The 11683-nt window shown below is 35.0% G+C and overlaps 2 protein-coding genes across 4 annotated transcripts in view; one reads left to right on the forward strand and one right to left on the reverse strand.

Annotated features, from left to right (window-relative positions):
• Positions 1-4014, forward strand: part of tfam (transcription factor A, mitochondrial) — a 5061-nt gene extending 1047 nt beyond the window's left edge. Inside the window, exons 4-7 of the mRNA XM_016495488.1 lie at positions 150-299; positions 493-588; positions 2245-2301; positions 3175-4014. Of these exons, the coding sequence (XP_016350974.1) occupies positions 150-299; positions 493-588; positions 2245-2301; positions 3175-3417 (546 nt within the window). The 3' untranslated portion in view covers positions 3418-4014. The remainder of the gene's footprint in view (positions 1-149; positions 300-492; positions 589-2244; positions 2302-3174) is intronic.
• Positions 4015-4032: 18 nt separating this feature from the next.
• LOC107695535 (DNA-directed RNA polymerase III subunit RPC4) lies at positions 4033-10355 on the reverse strand. Of its 3 annotated transcripts, none has more exons than XM_016495490.1 (9): positions 10274-10355; positions 9780-9948; positions 9500-9546; positions 8708-8856; positions 7920-8047; positions 7718-7820; positions 7347-7612; positions 5644-5796; positions 4033-4478 (listed from the first exon to the last, which is right to left on the reverse strand). In XM_016495490.1, exons 2-9 carry the CDS (start codon positions 9945-9947, stop codon positions 4344-4346), a joined length of 1149 nt encoding a protein of 382 aa, XP_016350976.1. In that variant the 5' UTR covers position 9948; positions 10274-10355; the 3' UTR covers positions 4033-4343. The 3 variants fall into 3 exon arrangements, with proteins under 3 accessions (XP_016350976.1, XP_016350975.1, XP_016350977.1); XM_016495489.1 differs by having other exon boundaries at positions 4033-4496; XM_016495491.1 differs by lacking the exon at positions 9500-9546 and having other exon boundaries at positions 4033-4496; positions 8708-8849.
• Positions 10356-11683: the final 1328 nt, after the last annotated feature.

An 11683-nucleotide genomic window follows, 5' to 3' on the forward strand; every position in this document is an offset into this window, starting at 1 on the left:
ATACTGTAAACTATATATATATATATATATATATATATATATATGCTATTTATTTTTAGATATAAGACTCAATATCAATAATATATCATTGGCCATTAAAAAAAAAATTCTTAGTCAGCCACTAATTTAAACTATATCTCATTTTGCAGCCATTTCAGGATGCATCTTTGACATCCAAGGAGCACTATAAGCTTGCGGTGGAGAAATACAAAGCCCAACTGACTCCTGCACAGACTGCTGCTCTTGCAACAGAAAAACGACAAAAAGTGGCCAAACGAAAAGCAATTAGGAGAAAGAAGGTGAGTTTTGCCTTTCATCATGTAACTACTCTAATAACCCAATAAGAATCTTTACACTGACAAAATATTATTTTATTCCCTTTTACACTATATTTAACCTTGGTTTGTTTTGCAACACTTAGTTTCTGAGTTCTTTAGAAATTAAGTATTTTGATTAACTTTTTAGTAAAGGAATATTGTACTTCAATTGCAGGAGCTGAACAGTCTTGGAAAGCCCAAACGCCCCAGGAGCGTTTTTAACATCTTCATGTCGGAGCACTTTGAGGAAGCAAAAGGAAATAATATACAGGTGAAAATGGACGTATATACAGTTTATACAGTATGCAAAAATTTCTGCATCTAAAATATACAGTGGGAAAATATCTATTTGATCCCCTGCTGATTTTGTAAGTTTGCCCACTTACAAAGAAATGAAGGGTCTGTCATTTTTATGGTAGGTTTATTTTAATGGATAGAGACAGAATATCAACCAAAAAAACAAAAAAAAACACATTATATAAAGGTTAGAAATTGATTTGCATTTCACTGAGTAAAATAAGTATTTGATCCCCTACCAACCAGCAAGAATTCTGGCTCCCACAGATTGGTTATGTGCCCATGTGGAACACAGATTAATCTTGTCACTTTAAGAAGTTACTCCTGATGTCAGCTCGTTAGGTGTATAAGACACCTGTCCACACAATCTGTATCTTCCATTTTATTTGGTAAATGTGTTTCCATCGTAGTTTATGTGCATTTTTTCTTATCGTATAAAAAGTTTATCCTACTCAAAAGTTTTTTATGCGCATTTTTTAGAATTTATGCGCATCTTGGCGTTTCCATCCAGTAGTTTTTTTATGCGATAATCCAAAATGCGCATTTACCAATAGGTGGATGGAAACATAGCTTATGACCCCAAGAACACCATCCCTACAGTCAAGCACGGAGGTGGAAACATTATGCTTTGGGGCTGTTTTTCTGCTAAGCGTAAAGGACGACTTCGCCGCATTGAGGGGCAAATGGACGGGGCCATGTACTGTAAAATCTTGGACGAGAACCTCCTTCCCTCAGCCAGAACACTGAAGATGGCTCATGGATGGGTCTTCCAGCATGACAATGACCCAAAACATACCGCCAAGGCAACAAATGAGTGGCTCAAGAAGCACATTAAGGTCATGGAGTGGCCTAGCCAGTCTTCAGACCTCAATCCTATAGAAAATCTGTGGAGGGAGCTAGAGTTGCCAAACGACAGCCAAGAAACCTTAAGGATTTAGAGAGAATCTGTAAAGAGGAGTGGACCAAAATCCCTCCTGAGATGTGTGCAAACCTGGTGACCAACTACAAAAAACGTCTTACCTCTGTGCTTGCCAACAAGGGTTTCTGCACCAAGTACTAAATCATGTTCTGCTTGGGGATCAAATACTTATTTCACTCACTGAAATGTAAATAAATTTCTAACCTTTATATAATGTGTTTTTTCTGGATTTTTTGGTTGGTATTCTGTCTCTATCCGTTAAAATGAACCTACCATAAAAATTACAGACCCTTCATTTCTTTGTAAGTGGGCAAACGTACAAAATCAGCAGGGGATCAAATATTTTCCCCACTGTAGCTCTAATATAGTTTAAAAGAAAAGAAGTCTCTTATTCTCATCAAGGCTGCATTTATTTGATAAAATATTACAATATTACGAAAATAAAAATTATTGCTGAATAAAACTCTTCATTTCTTAAAAAAAAAAAAATCTTACTGACCCTAAAACTTTAAACTGTAGTGTATTTTGTATAAATAATTTCAATTATTTATTTTTGCATCTGGTGTATTAATATATTTGAAGTTCTCAGTTTAACCAAAGATATTACAGACCATTAAAACCGAAAAATATTTTCATAATATGCATTTTAGGTATTTCATACAATGTCTATTGTTTGCAACAAGTGTGTTGAATGTCATTTTTTCCTTCCAGACAAAGATGAAGTCGCTGAGAGACGACTGGGAGCGTTTCAGTGCAACACAGAAACAAGTGAGTTTTGCCTTGAGCATCAGTAGCTCAAACTATGGCTCTGTTCCATCATCCAGTGAGCTGCCTGCAGTCTTCTAAGGCACCTCATAAACTAGCTAATTTAAAAACACTACATGAGCAGTATCTCTGCGAATCATATAAATAGCACTCACAATTAGGGGTTAAACCAGTGACAACATCGATATTACCAATTACACCTCACATTTTACAAGAAAATGTTTGTTAGCCATGCTCAGGATTGCATCACAGGACTTAACGTTAGGGCTTTACAGCTTTCCCTTTCTTTGAACGAAACAAATGCTTGAAAAATAGTGGTTAAAATTGTTCATTTTTAATTTGGTTTAAAAACAGTTCTTTAAATATATGCTACCATTCAAACGTTCTGTACAATTCGTTTTTTCTTTGGAAAGAAATGAATGCTTTCATTCAGCAGCGATGCATTAAATTGATCAAAAGTGACAGTAAAGACTTTTACAGTGTTGATTTAAAATATTTCTATTAATAAATGCTGTTATCTTGAACATTCTACTCATCAAAAAATATACATTTTCCACAAAAAATAATAAGCAGCAAGTGTTTTCAACATTGATAATAATAAAAAAAAAATGTTTCTTGAGTTTCTGAAGGATCATGTGACACTGAAGACCACAGTAACGATGATGACAATTCAGCTTTACCATCACAGGAACAAATACAATTTTTAAATATATTAAAATAGAAATTGCTGCTTGAAATGTTTTCTGAGATTTCCTTCTCTGTGTAGGATACATGTGTTGCTGCCTTAAATTTTCATTCATAGGCATTTTAGAAAAACTGAAAGCTTACTATGTTTTGAAAGCGATCCTTTATCTGACTTCACTGCTTCATTTTCAGATGTACTTACAGCTGGCAGAGGATGACAAAGTACGGTACAAGAACGAAATAAAATCGTGGGAGGAACACATGATAGAGATTGGAAGGGAAGACCTTGTTCGGAGAAAAGAGAGGAGAGCCATCAAAGCCAAAGCCACTAAAGACAGAAAGAAGAAATCCAAAGTAACAGTGCTAAAGGCAAAAGCGCCAAAAAAGGAGACTGAAACAGCAGTGAAAAAGACTGTGAAGAGCACCAAGAAGTGAGATGTGTTTGACTCTGTTAAGAGTGTGCTGTACAAAGGCCAGTTCCGTCCTCAATAAAAAGCCTGTGCTTTCGGTTAGTAGAGCTGCATTTATATAGTGTTCAAAGCATGAAGGTTTTAAAACTGTGAAAACTTGAGTTCTTCATGAAGTCTCATCTTTTCAGTAAATCTTTTTTTTTCTCGCTGGTTTCATTTACTCACTGTATCATGTAAACCACCGTTTAGGTCCTGACTATGACTGTTTTATTGTGCTATATTGCTTTTAAGCTACTCAAGAATGAAGAATTCTTGAAGTCAAGAACAATTTCTTGACTGGCTATGAAACTAAGACTGACATCAGTTTTCATTTGCTTCTTAGAATGCGTTTGTATATCATGCTTTAAAAAGAGGACGCCATGTTTTGTATAATGTCTTTACTTACAAAATAAACATTAACATTTTTTATAAAAGCAACAGGAGGTATTTACAAAAGAATGCTACACAACTTCATTAAAAATTTCATAAGTGTGCTAAGATTAAAGTTATAGTTCCCCCAATTTGAAAATTAGTCATTTATTTGACCTCACGTTTCAAACCTGTATGACTGACTTTATTCTGTGTAAAATAAATTCAGGTATTTTAAAGAATGTCTAAGCTGCTCTTTTCTATGCAATGCCTCAATCACAAAATGTGCAAATGTACACTGTATGGGGGGAAAGCATCTTGAACATTTTTCAAAATTTCTCTTTTATAGCATAAACGGTGAATAAATGACAATTTTCATTTTAGGTGAACTAACCCTTTAAATACAAATCAAGTGGCCTCAGATTTACGTTGAATATTATCTTATAATGCAGTTGTCAACTCAGGACATGAAACTTCACATTTAAAACTTTTACATTTAAAAGATATTTACATAATAATTTAAAATATTCTTGAGGGATAAAATCAGGACTTGGAAGCCGAGCTGGGGTCAGATGGCAGTTTGGCTTCTTGCAGTAAAGTCTCAAAATCAGGTGAACACACTAGCTTGTGTGTGATGTTTCCGAGCACAGTCATGTCCCCGGTCAGGCCTTCTGACATCTGCACACAAACAAGTTGCTGCAGATACAAAAACAATCATATCCCATGAAACATACTTCATATAAATGAGATCTAGTCCATTAGAAGGATAGTTCACCCAAAAATGAACATTTGCTAGAAGGGGGCCAACACTTTTTCACACCACTGTATATATATATACTGTATATATATAAATAAAATAATTAATAATAATCCACATGACTCCAGTCCATCAATTAACATCTTGTGAAGTAAAAAGCTGTGTTTGTAAGAAACAAATCCATCATTAAGGTGTTTTAACTTTAAATACCAGTCAATAATCCATAATAACGGTTTGAAGTTAAAATAGTCTTGATGGATTTATTACAAATTATTTCACTTCACAAGACGTTAATTGATGGACTGGAGATATGTGGATTATTGTGGTGTTTTTATCAGCTGTTTGGACTCTCATTCTGACGGCACCCATTTACTGCAGAGGATCCATTGGTGAGCAAGTGATGTGATGCTAAATTTCTCCAAATCTGTTCTGACGAAGAAACAAACTCATCAACATCTTGGATGGCCTGAGGGTGAGTAAATTTTCAACCAATTGTAATTTTTGGGTGAACTATTGCTTTAATAAATTAAACAGATCCAGTCGACTTCAACATTAGCTGTGCAAAAATATAAACACCTGAATGCTACCATAAAGCCCAAACCCTACTTTCTTCCATGAAATACAAAATAAATGTTATTACACTGATCAATGGCTTCAAAATCAAACAAATTTATTAGAAAAGTGGTCCATATGACTTCTGTGTTAAATAGTTGTATGACAAATTTTATGATTACTTGAATGGTGCTTTACGGTTAATAGTACTTTAATGGTATTAATGGCCTTTTGGAGATTGACAGGCCCAGCTGTCACCATTTTACTATATGTAAATGAAAAATATTTCAAAAGAATAGCTATCAAATAATGTATGTTATAAACATGCAGAAACTAGATGAAAGCTGAATACAGAAGAATAACACTGTTTACATATTCTCGCATATTACATTGTTTCCACAATTAAAAAAAAAAAATAATAATAATATAACCTGGTCATACAGATATGATTTTATTCTGATGTGTTTTCACAACTGATACTGTTATTTTTAATTTTGCTACATTGCATCTATTAAAAATGACGTGTTAACTCACCTGTAGGAAAGAGAAGGCCGCTCCCTCTGAGACATCTAATGTAACATTTCCCATGACCAGTTGGACTTTACCAGACTTTCTGATTTGCAGTTTTCCAATCAGGCCCTCTGAGAAGTCAGACAGCATAGGTACAGCGGCTTTATCGGGCTGATCCTGAAGAATGATATAAAAACAGCATTAAAATCGTTAAGAGGACACTGAAGATGATATTATAAGTTTACAATTGGATGTGGTTTGCCTTCAAATGCTCATTTAATGAGGAATTTAACTCCTTGATCTTTTGAAATGCGTGCTTTGAAATCATAAATCAAAATTCCGGTGCGAACATACATTAATAAAAAAAGTTTCATAAAAAACAGTGGTTACATTTTATTTTAAGGTGTCCTTGTTACAGTGTAATTATACATTTAAGTACTGAGTAATATTAATTAAAGCTGCAGTCCATAACTTTTTAATGGTTATAAATGATCTGAAATCAGTATTTGAGCAAGTACATAACCAGCCAGTGTTCAAAACTATCGCCTTACTTTAGCCTGTTTCACAACGGTTAGTTTATAATAATGTTTTATAATTCGGGTAGGTTTTCGCGGGAAATTCGAGCATGGCACTGCGTCATTACGTCACGTTTGTAAACATAAAGAAGTTGTCCCGGTTACTAGGCTATCGCATGTGAGGATCCTGCAGGTGGCCGATCGTTTATAGCCTTTTCTCACAGCAGTTGGAATAATTAAATGTATCATTTTGATGGCGGATTGTAATCCAGAAAGGATTATGTTTATGAAACACATGTGAATGAAATTAAATTATATTCCAGTTTTAAATGTGCTTCCGATTACAGAAGATTACAAGATTTATTTTAAAGACAACCAGTTCGAAGGGAGCATAATTTGCTTTTTGGGTTAAAAGAATTTCTTAATATGAAATTCCAGTGGTATGACAATTAGAGATTAGACTAACTGTACAGAAATTGAAATCTACTCGCTTATGCACACTCACGTAATGCTGATGTTGTTAACATTAACAATTTGAGAATAAAATATAACCATAATAATAATTTTGCACGGTTTGTTGTGGAATAAGATAATTTAGATTAAATCACCATTGGTAACGTGATTTATTGTAATGCTTTTTTCCTCAGTTGGTCAGAACAAACGTGGCAGACTTGTTACTTACTTGTTCAGATGGCAATATACGGTGAAAATTCTTATTTGGGTCATATATTCCAAGACGTAGGCTAGAATCTGTGATTGCGAAGTACAGTAAATATCCACACCGGTTCGGTGACTGACTGCCACACATACTCTTCAGAACATCAGATTCATCCGCGCAGGAGCCGTGCCGACTCACAACCCACGCAAGGAAGATAATTCCGCAAACAGCTGCAATTGCAGGTTTTCAAACAGAGATGGCGACAAAGAGGCAAAATTTACGGACTGCAGTTTATGGTTAGGGTTAGGCTTAGGGTTACTTACTTGTAATTATGCATAATTCATTGTTATTACAATAGTAAGTACATGTAACGTGTAACAAAGACACCTTAAAATAAAGTGTTACCAAAACAGTCAAAACTAAAAAATTAAAAAAAGAAGAAGGATTTGGAAAATTATAATGCAAAGTTAAACTTTCACTCTTTGGGTAAAAAGTATCACAATACAGTAAACATATGATATTACCCCTTATTAAGGCACAGTATGAAATCTTACAAGAGCTTTAATTTGGGATGAGCGCTTGTCTTCGGTCTTGCCATCCTTTCTGGTTTTCTCTGGGCTCGAGGTTTTAGGTTGACCAGGTATGGTATCAGGAAGTTGAATAAACAGTAGTTCTTCCTTATCTGAAACAGTCAGCTGTTGAAACAGTTCTCCAAGCGTTGGCTGCTGTGGGCATGCAGGCGTGCCCCTCCCTGGCACAGGGTATGTCTGCTTAGCTCTGGCTGATTTCAGTGCTTTATCAGACGCTGTCTCTTCTTTAACTGCAACAATATCTTGGATTTAGTTCTTTGTTTACTGTAAACGGAACAAAAACTAGCAACAAAACAAGCCACATAACATTATTGTTAGCATAAACGGTAACTTACATGAACTAGCTGCATCTGTTGACAGAAAGTTGCATGCTTGATAGAATGGAAGTCTGATTGGTCTTTGCTTGGGATCATTTTTTAATCCAGGATCATCCAAAAACTGTTCAATTAAACCAGGAAAAATATTAAAATGCTACTGATTATTAACCTTCAAGACTCCATGAAATATGTAAAATAATAAAGGCTCATTGGGGCTTACATCATCTCGTTGGAGTTTTTGTAAAATTTCATCATCATCATCATCCTCAGTATTTTTCTTTTCCTTTTTAATGCATTTTGTGACAAGTGTAGTATCACAGTCACTCAGGGTAGAGCCGCTCCAGTTACCCGCAAGATCAAAAACATGCACACAAAAGTGACTTGATGAAATTGTATTTGATATTTAATATTCATTGTACTGCCATGAGTTAGCAGTGCCAATTTATTTATTTCTATAGCACTTTTCACAATGCACATATCGTCATGCCTTATAGTCGCATTTTGCAGATCAGATTGATGAGCAATAATGTAGTTTACATTTGATATAAACATCAAGCAGTTGAGATTTGCTTTCATTTATATATTGTGTTATGCGAGTATACTGTTTGCAAATAAAGTTGGATATACTAATATATCCAACTTCATATATAGAGTTGTGTGATTAAAAAAAAAAAGTTTACATTTTGTGACAATATAAACAACGAAGCAGTTGCGATTTGCTATATATTACAATATTGCTGCTTTACGAGAGTGTATTGTATGTAGCTAGGCAAAAATGAATATGCTGACAGTAGTTGTAGGTTGGAATTATTATTTGTTATGTGGTGTTATTGAGGATTACATTGAGGATTTATAACGATTTGATGTAGTGACAACAAGCCTAATTGCTACATTGTGATGCATATCACCATCAAGGTTAAATGATGCATATGAATGACAGGGTTAAAACTTCAATCAAAGGAGTTAACTGAAAGTCAATAACTGAGTGCTTTAAAAAATATGCTTTACCTAACTTCCTGTAGGTGTCTGCTGGACCCTGCTCAAAGATGGAGTGAGACTGAATGGTCTGAGGCTTTTCTCGCCGCCGTCTCTCTCTTTGTCTGTCTTCCCTCTCTCTTCTCTCTTTCTTTGGTGCAATGCGAGTCTCCTTCTGTAACCTCCAGAAAACAAGTGATTTATATGGTAAAGCCACATAGTCATATTTTTTTCAGATAATAGCTGAAGATGACGTGAAAATGAGTCTCTGGTATTTAAACTTTAGGAGGAAAAAAGGGTTTGAATGAATTATTAAGTTTCAAATAACTGATTCAAAACTCTAATTCAACTATACAGTGGGTACGGAAAGTATTCAGACCCCCTTAAATTTTTCACTCTTTGTTATATTGCAGCCATTTGCTAAAATCATTTAAGTTAATTTTTTTTCCTCATTAATGTACACACAGCACCCCATATTGACAGAAAAACACAGAATTGTTGACATTTTTGCAGATTAAAAAAGAAAAACTGAAATATCACATGGTCCTAAGTATTCAGACCCTTTGCTCAGTATTTAGTAGAAGCACCCTTTTGATCTAATACAGCCATGAGTCTTTTTGGGAAAGATGCAACAAGTTTTTCACACCTGGATTTGGGGATCCTCTGCCATTCCTCCTTGCAGATCCTCTCCAGTTCTGTCAGGTTGGATGGTAAAAATACTTTCCGTATCCACTGTATGTGTGTATCTTTAATTAAAAATGTTAATGGAATGTGAATATGGCAAGTATGACAAATAAAGTTTATTACGAGGTTTAAAATACTTACTCATCTTTAGTTTTGCGAACAGAGTGAACATTTGGAACAAAGGTTTTCTGTAGGGGGAAAATTATTTCTATTATACTATATTATCTATATCGGACAGCTCTCTTTATAAAATTGGATAAGTATATAAGATGTTATACTGTAAACATTACAGTAAAATATATATTTTCTATAAAGCTGCTTTAAAACAATGTGTATTGTGAATATAACACTGACTTTATTCATATTTTTGTGTTTTAAACAAAGCATTTGATATTGAACCGTTGACATTAGAAGGTGAAACCTTTTTATAGCCACCCAGAGTCAGATCTCTGGAGCGCAGAGAAGTCAGTCTGCCTGGTGGAGGTGGATTCAGTGATATTCGGCCTGGCAGTCCTCGACCCAGAGCATATGATGGTCTGAAAGTGGCAGACGAGCTCGCTTCTGCATCTCCATCTCCATGTTCAGACATCCTGCCAAAACCCAGAAACACTTACTGAAAACAACAACCCCAGTGAGATGCCTTCATAGACATTTGTTTTGGGCATCAAACGTGATTTCTCAGAGTGATACAATGGTAAGAGTTATGGGTGGTATATAAAACAAACGTGCATTCAAACACAAGAGATTGCAATTCAAGAAGCGCGCGCCTCCATTTTGTTAGCAACCTAAGCTATCAAAACAAAGCCTTTAATACCAGTTTATGCCATTGCACCGGCGGATTTGGAAATGCGTGGAATGATGACGGAAATACCGCTGTACTGAATACATACAAGTGAAATTAAAGACGGTACGTACCTGAAATTGGTGTGTACACCTTAAGTCACATCTGTTAAGTTCGTCCAGCTGACAGCTACATCCTTGCAGAAGCATCGTGGGTCACGTGATCCGGATTTACCAAAGAATCACAAGTCACAAAATAAATTATATTATATTATTCTGTACTGTTGTTATTTTATCACATTAATGAATAATATATTTTAATGCATATTGTAAAATATGTTATTAGTCTATATTTATCTCATATGGTCTTATATTGTCATAATTGTCTTACTATTAAACTGTAAACTATTTTATTACTACTATATTACTTATTGTGTTACATATTTAAATATGATTTATATTATATTGCATTGTTTTATACACTGCTATTTTATCACATTAATAAACAATTCATACTTTATATAATAATAATTTATAGCATTTATATTGTAAAAATATGAATATATTTATTTTTATACATTGTAGTCTTATATGGCATCATAATTGTCGTAATATTAAACTGTATGTGTGTTGGAGCAAAACTCTGCAGGGCTCCGGCCCCCCAAGAATAGAGTTTGACACCTCTGTTCTAAGGTGTGCAATTCTTTTCAGGGAAACCCATGGCAAACACACACACACCCACACACGGAAACATACAAGCGCACAGAAACGTAATCAGTAAAATAGTTTAGCTTAACTTAAAAGCTTCGTGACATTTCTCACTAATAACGGCGCTGTTCTTGAAGATGATGAACTTGCGGTTTCGCTATTAGTTGAGACGCTGCTGCTGGACACTACGGTGACAGAGAAGTGCAAAACAAATCACAATTCTGAAAACAAAATAAATTACAAACGCAAATGCAAGTCTAAAAAACAAAATAACAATTTAGAAAGCACAACAACAATTCAGAAAACATTATAACAAGTCAGAAAACACAATGACAAATCCGAAAACAAATTAACAAGTCAGAAAACACCACAGACAAACCGGAAGAGGTAGGTTTAGTTTGAGACAGCGCCATTGGTTTGGGATTACTCACCGCTGACTGGACGAGACATCTGTCAATCAACGTATACAGGGAAGAACCAGCCGAAGAACAGCAGAGTCGTGGTAGAAAGTTCGGAGATGGTATTAAAGTAGCTCAGTTTAAATGTATTGTATGAATTGCCCTTACTATGGAATAAAAAATACGGGGTGTTTATTTACATTTAGTTAAAAGTGACTGTAAGACTCCAGTGGCGCAGATGGATAAGCGCGTATCATTGGCTTTTTGATGCGATGACCCGGGTTCGATCCCGCCTTTTGCCGAACTTTTTTTTCCTCCCTTTTTTTTTATTTTTTATTCCATAGTAAGGGCAGTTCATACAATACATTTAAACTGAGCTACTTTAATACCATCTCCGAACTTTCTACCACGACTCTGCTGTTCTTCGGCTGGTTCTTCC

The sequence above is a fragment of the Sinocyclocheilus anshuiensis genome, unplaced genomic scaffold (assembly GCF_001515605.1).
Source record: "Sinocyclocheilus anshuiensis isolate Anshui unplaced genomic scaffold, SAMN03320099.WGS_v1.1 scaffold466, whole genome shotgun sequence".
Lineage (NCBI taxonomy): Eukaryota > Metazoa > Chordata > Actinopteri > Cypriniformes > Cyprinidae > Sinocyclocheilus > Sinocyclocheilus anshuiensis.